Source organism: Neolamprologus multifasciatus, chromosome 2 (assembly GCF_963576455.1).
Source record: "Neolamprologus multifasciatus chromosome 2, fNeoMul1.2, whole genome shotgun sequence".
Lineage (NCBI taxonomy): Eukaryota > Metazoa > Chordata > Actinopteri > Cichliformes > Cichlidae > Neolamprologus > Neolamprologus multifasciatus.
The window spans coordinates 28,412,439-28,429,164 of NC_140440.1; the positions used below are offsets into that span (position 1 = coordinate 28,412,439).

The following is a 16,726-nucleotide window of genomic DNA, read 5'->3' on the forward strand; positions in this document are numbered from 1 at the left end:
CAATGGACGAATTATTATTATTATTATTATTATTATTATTATTATTATTACTATTATTATTATTATTATTGTTATTATTATTATTATTGTTATTATTATTATTATTATTATTATTATTATTATTATCACATACTCTTGAAACAGTTGGCCCTAACAACATAAAATGTAAAAACAGCTCTGTGTGGCACTGAAAGGCTCTTCTGGTGTTCTCGCGCAGCCCAGTAGGAAAATGTATTTTTGTGTCTCGGCTGTTCAGAATGCATTTCTGTTATATTAATTATTTTCATATGTAACAAAATGTATAATATATTGCAACTCATCCAAATGCCCTGACGCACTTTAGGATAACGTGTTCTTTTACTGTTAAAAATGTACAGTGTTTATACACTCAAAGTTATGCTGGCCCTCTCTTTTGGAGATTTAAACATTTCGCAATAATAATGTTTAGGAATACGGTTCATGCAAACTTTTACCTAGCAAAAGCAAAGGCAATATATGTATAAATTACAATCCACATCTCGTTTACACGGACAGGCATACGGTATACCTGTGAAGTGAAGACCTTCATCCCGTGCTTAGTCTATTATATTGCAGAAATCACACGGAAGTTTTAAGCTGATAATCACAGGTAATTTAAATATGATGAATTCCAGCCACAATCCGGATTTAAATTGCGAAAATATTTCAATACGTTCTGGTGTGAAGATGATAAAGTAACTCGTGGTGTCGCCCTTGTCTAACAGAAAATAATCTCTCGCCACTCCACCCACTATTGCATCGAAATCAGTTGTAAAGTGTCTGGATAATCTGGTAAAATCCCGGATAGAGATGGCGCAAATTGTTACCAAATAACCTAACATTTAGTTGTCTTGGTCCGACCTTCTTCTTTTTTGTGCTGCACAGTACATTTTCTTTGAAATTGACGGTCGATTTTTGTCAGGATGCGGGACAAAGGATTTTCAGCTCAAGGCCCGATCTTCTGCATTTATTCCATTTTTGTAACATTGCACCTCGTTTATGGAGATCTGAGCTATTCCTTTCCCGAGGAGATGAAACGAGACTCAGTGATTGGAAATATAGCCAAGGATCTCGGTTTTGATTTGAGGACTTTATCTTCCCGGAAGGCTCGTATTAATTTTGAGGGCACTCATAAGCGTTACTGTGATATTAATATGAGAACGGGGGATGTGATCACATCGGAGAGAATCGACAGAGAAAGCCTTTGTGCCAAGAAACCTTCATGTGTTGTGCAAGTGGATCTGGTGTTAGAAAATCCGTTAGAGCTTCATCGTGTAAGTCTTCATATACAAGACGTGAACGACAACTCGCCAAAATTCAAAAAGAATTTGATTGAGATGGAAATAAGCGAGTCAGCAGTTAAGGGTAACCGCTTCTCAATAGAGCAGGCCCGTGACGCAGATATAGGTCAAAATGCTGTGCAAAGGTACGAGCTTCAAAAGAACGACAACTTTATTCTGGCTGTTGATAGCAACAAGGTTGAACTCATACTAGAAAATACTCTTGATAGAGAGAAACAAAGCGTGATGAATTTACTCCTCACAGCTTTGGACGGTGGATCTCCTCAGAGATCCGGTTCCGTAGTCATACGCGTCACTGTGCTGGATGCTAATGATAACGCCCCAGTGTTCAGCCAGGCCGTTTATAAGGCCAGTCTGCCTGAAAACTGTCCTTTAGATAAAACAGTGATTAAAGTCAGTGCCACAGACGGAGATGAAGGAGTGAACGGAGATGTAACGTATGACTTAAGTCACGTGTCTGACGACGACATAAATGTATTTTCCATTGATCCTAAAACTGGAGAAATTAAAGTAACTGCTGTGATTGACTTTGAAGACAGAAATTCTTTTGAAATGAGAGCAGAAGCGAAAGATGGTTTAGGTCTAACTTCTTACGCCAAAGTGTTAATAGATGTGACTGATGTAAATGATAATGCACCAGTTATATATCTAAATTCAGTGTCTAACCCCACACCGGAGAACGTGCCAACTGGTACAGAGGTGGGCATCATTAATGTTCAGGACAGAGACTCCGGAAATAACGGGCAGGTCCACTGTTCGATCCAACAGGGTGTCCCCTTTAAGTTGGTTCCTTCTATTAAAAACTATTATTCTCTGGTGACCACAGGACAACTGGACCGTGAACTAGTGTCTGATTACAACATTACAATCACTGCCACTGATGAGGGCTCTCCACCTCTGTCCTCTTCTAAAAGTGTTCAGTTATCTGTAGCTGATATCAACGACAACCCACCTGTGTTTGAGGAACAGTCGTACAGCGCATATGTGAGTGAGAATAACAAACCGGGCTCCACTTTATGCTCCGTTAGTGCTCGAGACCCCGACTGGAGACAGAACGGTACAGTGGTTTATTCTCTGTTAGCTGGTGAGGTGAACGGTGCCCCGGTGTCCTCCTATCTGTCTGTAAACGGAGACACGGGTGTGATCCACGCTGTGAGGTCGTTTGATTATGAACAGTTCAGGAGTTTTAAAGTCCACGTGATGGCCAGAGACAACGGTTCTCCTTCTCTCAGCAGCAACGTGACCGTAAGTGTGTTCATCTCAGATGTGAATGACAACTCTCCTCAAATCCTGTATCCCTCCCCGGAGGGCAACTCCTTCATGACCGAGCTGGTCCCCAAAGCTGCACACGGAGGCTCTCTGGTGTCCAAAGTAATCGCGGTGGACGCAGACTCCGGACAGAACGCCTGGCTGTCCTATCAAATAGTCAAATCCACTGATCCGGGACTTTTTACCATTGGTGTCCACAGCGGAGAGATCAGGACACTGCGGGACATTTCTGAATCTGACAGCATGAAACAGAACCTTGTAGTGGCAGTGAAAGATAACGGACAGCCCTCTCTGTCTGCCACCTGTTCCATGTATTTACTTATTTCTGATAACTTGGCTGAGGTGCCAGAACTGAAGGATCTGTCTTATAATGAGAGCAATTCCAAACTGACCTCTTATCTGATCATCGCGCTGGTGTCTGTGTCCACGTTTTTCCTGACTTTTATCATCATCATCCTGGGTTTGAGGTTTTGTCGCAGGAGAAAGCCCAGACTGTTGTTTGATGGAGCAGTTGCAATCCCCAGCGGTTATCTCCCTCCTAATTACGCAGATGTTGATGGCACAGGAACTTTACGCAGCACTTACAATTATGACGCATACCTGACCACGGGCTCTAGAACCAGTGACTTTAAGTTTGTGACATCATACAATGACAACACGCTGCCTGCTGACCAGACTCTGAAGAAAAGTCCATCAGACTTTGCTGATCCGTTTGAAGACATCACCACATCTTCTGAGGTAGAAAAACGCAACTTCTTTCCCACATATATAAACATATAAAGCTAGACTTAGAACTTTTATTGTCATTGTTCAGTTTCTTGCACAACAAAATTAGGTAGGAAGACCACAAAGGTGCGACAAGTAATGAAAACAATGTACAAAGAAAAAAAGCAATATCTATCTATCTATCTATCTATCTATCTATCTATCTATCTATCTCTATCTATCTATACATAATTTTTTCCACCCACTGTGTTCAGGAAAGCAGAGTTTTAAGTTTATATTTTTTGAGTCAAAACAGTCACATTTAACTATTCCACTGGCTCAACATAAAACTGCCTTTCAGGGTCTGAGACAACAGCAACATCAAAGTTCATATCAGAACTCAATCAGTATAGACAACAGCAGTGACCTGTCAAGAAACAAATATACAAAAATAAAACAAATTGTTCTTTGGAACCCATAATTAACAGTTCAACTGACCAAAAAGTGCAATGTAAACTCTCATTTTAACTTGTACATTTTTAAGGGAGAACATCATGAACTCACTTTGATTTCTCTACACAGCCGAAGTACACACACAGGAATCACACAGAAAGTGATCTCCCCTCTGAATCAAACAGAAACATAAAAAGTTGTGCAAAGTGAACAACAGTGTAAACTTAACAACTTTGAAATGTGTTAGGACACTCTGTCATTACTCACACCAACCCGCTCTTCAATCCTGCTCACAGCACGTAACCCTTGAACATACACCCGTCGCACGTTCAGAATTCTACAAAAATCATCACAAACACGGCGTCATCGCATAATAAACTTAGTTTCCTAGGCTAATTACCGTCTCCGACAACACCGACGACAATATTTTGCAGTATTTTACACTTTTCTAGCACATTTACCTCACGTGTAGATAGCCACGCAAACTTTTGCAGCCTCTAACTCTCTAGTGCTCCCGCTTGCAGTGCGCAGTGCGTGACGCGAACCTGAGTACAAGCATGGTCTGGCTTAAGGTGGCTCTTAAAGGGACGGTGTACCCCCAAATCGCAAGGTCTAATCATCACCATGACTACTCTACAAACAGACTGTTAAAACACAATCACCTCTTCTTAACCCTTTTTTATGTGTAGTGTTAGCTCTCTTGGCTATATTCTCCCCTGCTACAAGTCAACGTCCTAGGTGACCCCCTGCACATCCACCATTCCCCTAAATTTGGTGGCGTAGAGAACCATACCAGCTAAGACCTGGGAGACTACATCTGGACTTCAAAAGTCAACTCCCAGCCCATTGTTCCTTCAGTGGTGCTAGTTTCAGTCATTATGCAACAGTCATTAAGAACAACAACTCGGTGTTTAAGAAAAAATTGGGGCCATTTAATTAAACCCACAGACAAATAACTCAATTTATTTTGCAAGTAATCTAACAGTTTTTGGCTTTGCTAACATAACTGAATTTGGGATGAATTTGAACTGGGATTTATGAGCAACAGGTGAACACATGCAATTGAAACAGATATTTTACTTGCAGGAAATGGACCTTTGAATAGCTACACAGAAATTCCAACAACAACAAAAAAAAATCTAATTATTTCCAATAATTATTTTTTTTAAAAATAAAATAACATTTGTAACATTTCTAATTTAAAATTATATTAAATGAAAATAATTTGCTTTTCATTCAAGCAAAACGACATTTCAACATGACACTGAAACTTTTGAGCAGTGGCATTGAGCGCCAATGACATTTTGTTTAAAGAAAACTGGAAAAGTGTATTTAGAGTGCAGCAGTAGCCTGCTCATTCTTTTATAATGTCGTTTCCAGGTCTCGGCAGGGTCAACTGGTTCACTTTTTAGGCAATGTGATGGAAACAAAGGTTCAGTTTCGGATGCAGCCTTGCAGTAGTTAGCTTTGGGTAGAGTTTTAAAAATAAATTAGTCTTTACAGTTGTATAGTTATCTCTCATTGATTTTAGGAGACAACACATTGCGCAATAACCATGTCAAATCTTACAGTACCTGTCCATGGTCCTGAAATGCGATCCAGGGGTTCTTGGAGTAACTGGATCTGGAGACTTGTTTGGTATCTCCGAAATTCCATGTGAATTTCAGTAATTAAAACTGTAGGTTTGTGTAATTCAGTTACCTCAGCTTATTGTCTCAAAAATGAGAACCTTAGAACTTTTGTGTATTACAAAAATGTAAAATAAAGTCAAGAATGTTAGGGTTTGTTGAGGCTCAAACAGTATACATTTGAGGGTAACAAACCAAATATCATTTTAAATGACTGTTGTGGCATGACATCGGCATCTTACTCAGGCACAGTTAGCAAAGAATGCTTAATGTGTTTTAAATAATATTCACAACTGTTAAATATGGCCGAGAGCGGTCTTGGAGTGATTTACTTTTTTGTGAATAATATTTAATTGATTACTAAGGAGATTAAAAGGTGACTCGTGGTGTCGCTGTTGACTAACGGAAAATAAACGCTTGCCACTCCACCCACTCCACTTACTGATTAGATATCAAATGCAGACTGCTGGAAAAACGCATATATCCGAACCTTCAGGACCCCATACCTTGCTGTAAAGTTCTAAGGATTGCTGTGTATTTTGGAATAGATTTTACTTTGCCACTGTGGACAGTATAATTGCTGCAAGATGGGCTCTTTTCGAGTCAGGATGGGAGACAAAGGATTTTCAATACCAGGGCCGATCTTCTTCTTTGCCTCCTTTATTATAACGTTGCGCATCGCTCATGGAGATCTAAGTTATAATATTCAAGAGGAGATGAAACGAGACTCCGTGATTGGAAATATAGCTAAGGATCTTGGGCTTGATCTGAGGACTTTATCTTCCCGAAAGGCTCGCATTGATTTTGATGGATCTCGTAAGCGTTACTGTGACATTAATCTGAGAACAGGAGATTTGATCACATCGGAGAGAGTCGACAGAGAAAGCCTTTGTGGCAAGAAACCTTCATGTGTTGTGCAAGTGGATCTGGTGTTACAAAATCCTTTGGACCTTCATCGTGTAAGTGTTCATATTCAAGATGTGAATGACAACTCGCCAAAATTCAGAGAAAATTTGATTGAGATGGAAATAAGCGAGTCAACCGAGAAGGGTAGCCGCTTCTCAATAGAGCAGGCCCATGACGCAGATATAGGTCAAAATGCTGTGCAAAGGTACGAGCTTCAAAAGAACGACATCTTTATTCTGGCTGCTGACAGCAACAAGGTTGAACTCGTACTAGAGAATAAACTTGATCGAGAGAGACAAAAAGAGATGAATTTACTCCTCACAGCTTTGGACGGTGGATCTCCTCAGAGATCCGGCACCGTAGCCATACACGTCACTGTGGTGGATGCCAATGATAACGCCCCAGTGTTCAGCCAGGCCGTTTATAAGGCCACTCTGCCTGAAAATTCTCCTTTAGATACACCAGTGATTAAAGTCAGTGCGACAGATGCAGACGAAGGAGTGAATGGAGATGTAACGTATGACTTAGGGCACATATCTGATGATAATATGAATGTGTTTACTATTGAACACAAAACGGGAGAAATTAGAGTAACTGGTGTAATTGACTATGAAGACAGAAGCTCTTTTGAAATCCCAGTGCAAGCCAAAGATGGTTTAGGACTAAAATCATATGCCAAAGTTATAATAGAGATTACTGACATAAACGACAATGCACCAGCAGTTTCTCTGGAATCGGTGTCTAACTCCATTCCTGAAAACGTGTCGCCTGGTACAGAGGTGGGCATCATTAACGTGCAGGACAGAGACTCTGAGAATAACCGACAGGTCCGCTGTTCGATCCAGCAGGGTGTCCCCTTTAAATTGGTTCCGTCTATTAAAAACTATTATTCTCTGGTGACTACGGGACAACTTGACCGCGAACTAGTGTCTGATTACAACATTACAATCACTGCCACTGACGAGGGCTCTCCACCTCTGTCCTCTTCTAAAAGTGTTCAGTTATCTGTAGCTGATATCAACGACAACCCACCTGTGTTTGATGAGCAGTCGTACAGCGCATATGTGAGTGAGAATAACAAACCTGGCTCCACTTTATGTTCCGTTAGTGCTCGAGACCCCGACTGGAGACAGAACGGTACAGTGGTTTATTCTCTGTTAGCTGGTGAGGTGAACGGTGCCCCGGTGTCCTCCTATCTGTCTGTGAACGGAGACACGGGTGTGATCCACGCTGTGAGGTCATTTGATTATGAACAGTTCAGGAGTTTTAAAGTCCACGTGATGGCCAGAGACAACGGTTCTCCTCCTCTAAGCAGCAACGTGACCGTGAATGTGTTCATCTCAGACGTGAATGACAACTCTCCTCAGATCCTGTACCCCTCCCCTGAGGGCAACTCCTTCATGACCGAGCTGGTCCCCAAAGCTGCACACGGAGGCTCTCTGGTGTCCAAAGTGATCGCGGTGGACGCAGACTCCGGACAGAACGCCTGGCTGTCCTATCAAATAGTCAAATCCACTGATCCGGGACTTTTTACTATTGGTGTCCACAGCGGAGAGATCAGGACACTGCGGGACATTTCTGAATCTGACAGCATGAAACAGAACCTTGTAGTGGCAGTGAAAGATAACGGACAGCCCTCTCTGTCTGCCACCTGTTCCATGTATTTACTTATTTCTGATAACTTGGCGGAGGTGCCAGAACTGAAGGATCTGTCTTACAATGAGAGCAATTCCAAACTGACCTCTTATCTGATCATTGCGCTGGTGTCTGTGTCCACGTTTTTTCTGACTTTCATCATCATCATCCTGGGTTTGAGGTTTTGTCGCAGGAGAAAGCCCAGACTGTTGTTTGATGGAGCAGTTGCCATCCCCAGTGGTTATCTCCCTCCTAATTACGCAGATGTTGATGGCACAGGAACTTTACGCAGCACTTACAATTATGATGCATACCTGACCACAGGTTCTAGAACCAGTGACTTTAAGTTTGTGACATCATACAATGACAACACGCTGCCTGCTGACCAGACTCTGAAGAAAAGTCCATCAGACTTTGCTGATCCATTTGAAGATCTCGATACTTCAATAGAGGTAGGATTCTGAAATAACCGGGTTATCAAAACTGCAGTGTTTTGTTATGTGTTTAAGTTTTTACATTTATAGTATTGTCTTTGATAAGTAGAACCTGAGGCTTCTTGTTATTTACAGGGTCTTTCCTATATAGTACCTCCCCTTACTTGCATTTTTTTGTGTGTTTGTGTATGAATTTTCATTTTTTTCAAAATAACGCCTTTCATCATATTACAAACAAAGTCAATCTTGGGGGTTGCTTATAGCGAAACGTAGCTATTAATATTGAACTGGAACGTAACCAACTTCCTTTTATTTCCAACCCGAAACTTTCAGTGTATTTTGTTAGACTCTTCTGACAACGAGTCAAGTTTCACTCTGATTTCTGGTCAGCTTTTACAACACTGCAAAGTACCTCGAAATAAACAACGGCATTAAATTAACAAGTAATGATTAGTATATTGATGATACACTTTGTCGCACAAACCATCTGATTTACTGAAGGCGGCACCAGTACTGTTAATGATCTTTCACATGAAAGACGAACAAAGGTCCTATACTCAAGATTTATTTATTAGTTCGTGTAATTTCGAAAGTCCCCGTGTTTAATTCGTGGTGTAGTGGTTAACGCATTCGTTGTTTAAGGAACGGATCCCTCTTATTTTTAAAGAGGCACACAGGGGAAACCCCCGGCTTGCGTCAAGAAGTGCATCCGACGTCAAATCAAAACGTTTAGCCGTCCACGGTACGATAGTCGGGGAAGTAAGTGACCAGTCGAAGGGTCATTCTGTGCCTAAATCACAATTATGTTTAATTGGTATTATTATCATCAATGTAGCATTAAAATGACTAAATCACTTTTTAAACTACCGAAACAATAGCTGTCAGATATTCATCACTTCCTGCTGTCAGTATTGATAATCTCATTTTTGTGCTCAATTCTTTGTCATCTCATGTACATCCACATTGCACCTCGGTATACATTAGTGTTACCGCATGTTACAATGTCGTTCTCAAAGGTGTGTTGACAGTCTGTTGGATGGTGAGCGCTACATGTTTATTTCTATCCCATTGTGGCGCCAGAGAAGGAAACTGAAAATGTAACTCAACTGATAACGCCACCTGGTGTTGGAGTTGCACCCCAGGAAATTTCACACTAACCAGTGCAAAGGTTTTACCAGTTACAAAGACACACGGGCTCGATATTGACAAAGAAGAGGCGTGGCAAGTCATTGTCAATGGGTTTGTTTAATGCATTATCTGAATAATTTGGAGATACAAAGACAACAGCAAATTTAGTGGCAGGACTTCCAATACCACTGTACCTTTAACTAAAACATCACTACCAGATATGGCTTAAAACTACAAGACTCACTGTGTTGCTCCAAGTAAAATTGCAGCTCAACAAAAAGCCAATTAATATAGTTAAATACAGGTCACTTTGGGAGGCAACCTACAGAGAGTAGTGCCCAAGGACTGCCACCAGTTATTCACTCGTCACCTCGCATTGCAGTTGTCACTGCAACTAAAGGCGCTTTATAATCGTATCCCGGCGTTTATACTCGCATGCATAAGAGGCAACCTGACCAAACGTGCCTAGCCCCCAGCAAGCGTCCGTCTCTAAACCTGAAGTGAAATAAACCTATAAATCAAGCAAGAAATAGGGACCGACTCAGTGAAAAATAAACAGAAGAGGAGTGTATGCACCTACATATAAAACCTTTAAAATACCCCAGAAATGCAGCATCAGGCGCACCCACACTGGGCCCCAACAAAGTGCGGTGTGGCACAAACAGCACAGGACAAGATTAAACATGATAAAACAAAGCAAAGTTTAAACAAAACAAGGCACTAGAGGACACTGAAAACAACAACGAGAAATAACAAGACTCAACAAGATGGCAGCAGGGTACCTATAACAAGAGAAAAGAACAGTTATCCTTGGTCCACGCTATTATTAACCAAACTGCAGACTTCATACGAGGATCCTACTAACCACTCGACTGAATTTGATCTGCAACATTAAGATCAGGCTTTGATCGTCACCATATATGGGAGAAATGAGTACCAAACGTTAAATCAGTGAATAGGCCACAGCTGCTCCTCATAACTAACCTCTGATTAGATCGCTAGGGTACCATTAAATGTTCACGCTGCGTTCACAGACACCATGTAGGAACAAAACATCTTCTACAAAATCTAACCCACTACACTAACATGAAACTTCAAACCAACAAACACACGGATTTGTTAGGTGGTTGTCAAATGCCAGCGAGCTCATTAATACTGGTTAGCTACTAACATTTGCAGCACTAACTCAGTAAAAATGAATAGGTGTCACGTGTTCCCGGTGGGACTGTTGTAGTCCACAACTCATGGATGACATTAAAAAAGAAGTTCAGTTTCAAATTCAAAGAAGTGCAGTGTTGACTGACTTGTACTTTACTTTGATATTTCCTTTGCTGCTTGGATATGGAACACCAGGACTGACATAATAAATTTATTATACCATTAAATAATTAATTAAATGTGGCAATAATAATTTAATTAATTAAATGTGTCAAAAATATTTATTTAGTTAATTATTTCCAATTGTAATTAATTATTGCCACATTTAATTAATTATTTAATGGTATAATTAATTTATTATGTCAGTCCTGGCGTTCCATACTTGGACAAGTAGTCCTTTGTTTGCTTTTTGTCTCAGATAAAGAAATACCATATGAAGCTTGTACAACACAGTGTATTATTGCAGATTTCATAAAGGGACTGTCTTGTCTTCATGGTTATGAATAGCTGGAGTTTAGCCATTAAGAGATTTCCCTTTCAACGCTTCATGTTATTTGTGCTCAAAGTGGTGTCATCACTTCAGTATTTAAAAAGTGAAACATAACACCAAGTTCACATATAGATGTGTATGTCCGACCGCGTGCGTGCGTTTCCGTTTTAAGTTACACGACCTCAGGTTTATCTCGTGACTCCCGAACGGTGTTGAGCATATGTTATAAAGCTGTGAGTCAATGTACAAAAATGCATGTAATGTGTTTAATTATAGTCACGTTCATCAACAGAAAGATGGCACATGTACATCGATGCATCATTCTAATAATGTCTACTCTAGTATAAGAACTGACTTTCCGCAAAAAGACTATGTCTACTTCTGATTTGTTACTTATCTATATTTTAATGAACGTAGTTGCTATAAATCGGAAATAAATAATTGAAATTGCCATTTAATTTGCTTTTCTCTAACTGTGTGTGTGCGAGTGTTGCGGCATTTGTCTTCTTTTCTGTATAAAAACCGTCTCAGTATTTCCTCTGAAGCTGTCCATGGTTCTGAGCCTTGTCATTTGTATTCGGTAGCTATAATTGCTTTTTCATTATAATATACCGAGAACATAATTCGCTATTCCAATTTAGTGTATTGACGGGAGTAAACACTACCTTCATGTGATTTCTTTCTTTCTTTCTTTCTTTTTTGACTTGAAGAAGTTTTATTCAAACGCGGATGTGAAGTTAAAAAGACACATGGTGTCACTGTTGGCTGGAAGAAAAAGAACATGCAGCACTCCACCCATCATGAATTCAGTTTTTTTTTTTTTCATTTATCAGAAACGCTAAATCCTGGGACATAGTTCTGTATAAACTAGTGTGGACTATTGGATTTCTGACTGATTTGGGATACATATGTTGTTTCGCTCTGAATAGCCAGATTAACAAGCGGAAGACGTTGTTTCATTTCAGGATGAGAGACAAAGGATTTTCAGGCCCGATCTATTGCCTTGCTACGTTTATTGTAACGATGCGCCTCGTAAGCGGGGATCTGAGTTATTCTTTTGCCGAAGAGATGAAACGCGACTTCGTTATTGGAAATATAGCTAAGGATCTCGGTATTGACCGTGGAAGTTTTTCTTCACGACAGGCCCGTGTTGATTTTGAAGGATTTCGTAAAATGTATTGCGACATTAACATTAGTACTGGGGATTTTACTACGATGGACAGAATTGACAGAGAGAACCTTTGTGGCAAGAAACCTTCCTGTGTGTTAAAAGCAGATCTAGTTTTGGAAAATCCGTTGGAGCTTCATCGTGTAAGTCTTCATATTCAAGACATAAATGACAACTCTCCACAATTCAAAGATCATTTAATTGAAATGGAAATAAGCGAGTTAGCAGATAGGGGAAGTCGATTTCCAATAGAGCAGGCCCATGACGCAGATATAGGTCAAAATGCTGTGCAAAGGTACATCTTACAAAAGAACAACCATTTCATTTTATCAGTTGACAACAACAACGTCGATCTTGTACTGGAAAATAAACTCGATCGAGAAAAGCAAAAGGAGATTAATTTACTCATCACAGCTTTGGACGGTGGATCTCCTCAGAGATCAGGTACCGTAGTCATACACGTCACTGTGCTCGATGCTAATGATAACGCCCCAGTATTCAGCCAGGCCGTTTATGAAGCCAGTCTGCCTGAAAACTGTCCTTTAGATACAACAGTGATTAAAGTCAGTGCCACAGATGCAGATGAAGGAGTGAACGGAGATGTAACGTATGACTTCGGTCATATATCTGACAACGATGATAAAGTTTTCTCTATTAATCCTAAAACTGGAGAAATTAAAGTGTGTGGTTTGATTGACTATGAAGAAAAAAGTTATTTTGAAATGAAAGTGCAGGCTAAAGATGGTTTAGGGTTAACATCTTATGCCAAAGTGTTAATAGATGTTATTGATAACAATGACAACTCGCCAGATATATACGTGAAGTCACTGTCAAATCCCATTCATGAGAATGTGCCACCTGGTACAGAGGTGGGCATCATTAACGTGCAGGACAAAGACTCTGAGAATAACGGACAGGTCCGCTGCTCCATCCAGCAGGATGTCCCCTTTAAGTTGGTTCCTTCTATTAAAAACTATTATTCTCTGGTGACCACAGGACAACTGGACCGTGAACTAGTGTCTGATTACAACATTACAATCACTGCCACTGACGAGGGCTCTCCACCTCTGTCGTCGACTAAAAGTGTTCAGTTATCTGTAGCTGACATCAACGACAACCCACCTGTGTTTGATGAACAGTCGTACAGCGCATATGTGAGTGAGAATAACAAACCTGGCTCCACTTTATGTTCCGTTAGTGCTCGAGACCCCGATTGGAGACAGAACGGTACAGTGGTTTATTCTCTGTTAGCTGGTGAGGTGAACGGTGCCCCGGTGTCCTCCTATCTGTCTGTGAACGGAGACACGGGTGTGATTCACGCTGTGAGGTCGTTTGATTATGAACAGTTCAGGAGTTTTAAAGTCCACGTGATGGCCAGAGACAACGGTTCTCCTCCCCTCAGCAGCAACGTGACCGTGAGTGTGTTCATCTCAGACGTGAATGACAACTCTCCTCAGATCCTGTACCCATCCCCAGAGGGCAACTCGTTCATGACCGAGCTGGTCCCCAAAGCTGCACACGGAGGCTCTCTGGTGTCCAAAGTGATCGCGGTGGACGCAGACTCCGGACAGAACGCCTGGCTGTCCTATCATATTGTCAAATCCACTGATCCAGGACTTTTTACCATTGGTGTCCACAGCGGAGAGATCAGGACACAGCGGGACATTTCTGAATCTGACAGCATGAAACAGAACCTTGTAGTGGCAGTGAAAGATAACGGACAGCCCTCTCTGTCTGCCACCTGTTCCATATATTTACTCATTTCTGATAACTTGGCTGAGGTGCCAGAACTGAAGGATCTGTCTTATAATGAGAGCAATTCCAAACTGACCTCTTATCTGATCATCGCGCTGGTGTCTGTGTCCACGTTTTTTCTGACTTTCATTATCATCATCCTGGGTTTGAGATTTTGTCGCAGGAGAAAGCCCAGACTGTTATTTGACGGAGCAGTTGCCATCCCCAGCGGTTATCTCCCTCCTAATTACGCAGATGTTGATGGCACAGGAACTTTACGCAGCACTTACAATTATGATGCATACCTGACCACAGGTTCTAGAACCAGTGACTTTAAGTTTGTGACATCGTACAATGACAACACGCTGCCTGCTGACCAGACTCTGAAGAAAAGTCCATCAGACTTTGCTGATCCATTTGACACTCTGGGTCAGTCTATTGAGGTAAGACACTCACAAATCTTTCTTCTGGTTCCTACACTTTTTGTTGTGTTTCTTTTTCTTTTTAAAAAAAATATTTGTAAGACCGTTGTTTATGTATTTATCTTGCACAGGTAGTATTGTCGTTTACTATGAATTGCTTATCACATGATGAAAACTTTCATTCAGAAATACCGTATGGCATGTTGATCTCGACTATTTTTCTTTTTTTCTTTACTTATCGTGTAACTTACATCTTAGTTTGTTATTTGCGGGTGCTATTTTTCGTGATTTCGTATATTGTTGTTATGTGTTTTTCTGGGTCCTTGTGTCAAAAAGATTTAATGAAATAACTCACTCTTTAGCAAACTATACCGTATAAAACAATGCGGACTTATGCCATGGTTAACTTATTGTAATTGTTTGTTTTTATCAAAATAACTGATTCACACTATTGAAGAGCACGTGGCTGCGCGTATAGCAGAAACACATTTTGTATCTTTGCGTGGTTGGTCCTGCCAAATCTCAAATTAACTTTCTTTGGTGCTGAAATATTCCCCAGGGCCCCAGAGACCCACTCACTGTAATTGTTCTCTCTCTCTCTCTCTCTCTCTCTCTCTCCCTCTCTCCCTATCTTTCCCTCTCTCGCGCGCGCACTCTCTCTATAGTTGTGCTCTTTCATTTAAATCGACGTCATTTCTAGTAATTGTCTGCGACCATTGGTATTATTAATAATATTGATAATAAATATAATAGACATTCGTGTTGTTACTTACTAAATTCTTTTTATTTTGCCGAGCTCAGCTCTGAATATGAAGTAGTCGGGTATACCATTTTACATTTGAGTGATTTTTAACCTGGTATTAGCGTAGGTAAAACAGTCTTAACAGAATTTTCTGTCAGGTTTATCTATGTGACCTTCAAAATAATAGCAATATCTACATACAACAGTTTGTTTTTCATTTCTTCTTCCTTTGACAACGATGAAGAAACATTAGCTTAATTGTATCTAGAACGTTCGGCCCGCAAATCAAATGCCTTTCAGTTCAGTTGTGTTCTTTGAACGAAGAACACAAGATGTGTTATATGATGAGCCTGTTTATAGTTTATGTGCCTGAGGTAAACGAATGACATTTTATCACATACAGCAGATGTGTGTAGACATTTCTTGTTTGCCACTATATACACTCGTTAATTGCTTGTAGTTACAAACTGATTATAAAATGGTTACTGGGGAGGTACTTGTTACTGTTGTTCATGCACAAGTGGTATGATGTTCCTTGTCATCAGTAAATCGTGAAACACATTTTTTTTTTCTTTTAGTTAGCGTTCGACGATTTCTAGTAGTTTTGGTGTTTTCAATAAGCTTGTGTTTTGAAACACCAATTCAAAGTTTATTTAACGATAAGTGAACATGACTTGTGTTTTCAGACATCGACAAACATATGTAATCACCTACTGTGAGGATAAAAGGCAACTCGTGGTGTCGCTGTTGGCTGATAGCACACTGACACACACACCACTCCACCCACTGCTACTACACAGATGTCGACTGTAATTCCCTGAGAACCAGTTACGTTTGCAGACATGTTTCTCCGTGTTTCATCGTGATATTACACTTTGGATTGTTGAATCGTTTACGAATCACGTTGTTGTTTTTGCTTTGGAAAGTGCATCAGAAGCACTGCGGTCACGTTTTTGTATCAGGATGGGAGACAAAGGATTTTCAGGGTTAAGACTGATTCTCCGCTCTGCTTTGTTTGTTGTAACGCTAAGCCTGGTTTATGGGGACCTGAGTTACTCTATTCCAGAAGAAATGAAACAAGACTATGTCATTGGAAACGTCGCGAAGGACCTCGGTGTTAATTTTGGAACCTTAGCTTCACGACAAGCCCGTGTTGATTTTGAAGGATCTCGGAAAAGGTACTGTGACATTAATATGAGAACCGGAGATTTGATCACATCGGAGAGAATTGACAGGGAAAGCCTTTGCGGGAAGAAACCTTCTTGTGTTTTAAAAGTAGATTTGGTGTTAGAAAATCCTTTGGAGCTTCACCATGTAAGTCTGCATATTCAAGATGTGAACGACAATGCACCGCAATTTAACGAAAATTTGATAAGAATGGAAATAAGCGAGTCAGCAGAGAAGGGTAACCGCTTCTCAATTGAAGAGGCCCATGACGCAGATATTGGTCAAAATGGAGTGCAAAGATACAGCCTACATAAGAACGACAACTTTATTCTGGCTGTTGATAGCAATAGAGTTGAACTTGTTCTACA

General features: G+C 40.5%; 2 protein-coding genes across 3 annotated transcripts in view; both read left to right on the forward strand.

Moving 5' to 3' along the window:
* Positions 1-267: 267 nt before the first annotated feature.
* The window catches only part of LOC146524648 (protocadherin beta-16-like), a 277,164-nt gene continuing 260,705 nt past the window's right edge, over positions 268-16,726 (forward strand). The window contains exon 1 of one of the 2 annotated variants that reach the window (XM_085174548.1): positions 268-3,326. In XM_085174548.1, coding sequence (XP_085030674.1) covers positions 942-3,326 — 2,385 coding nt within the window. In that variant the 5' untranslated portion in view covers positions 268-941. Of the gene's footprint in view, positions 3,327-10,922; positions 14,471-16,726 lie in introns of those variants that run through there. The other variant, XM_085174557.1, reaches the window with a different exon arrangement.
* The window catches only part of LOC146524649 (protocadherin gamma-A11-like), a 124,271-nt gene continuing 113,202 nt past the window's right edge, over positions 5,658-16,726 (forward strand). Inside the window, exon 1 of the mRNA XM_085174729.1 lies at positions 5,658-8,367. Within this exon, the coding sequence (XP_085030855.1) occupies positions 5,962-8,367 (2,406 nt within the window). The 5' untranslated portion in view covers positions 5,658-5,961. The remainder of the gene's footprint in view (positions 8,368-16,726) is intronic.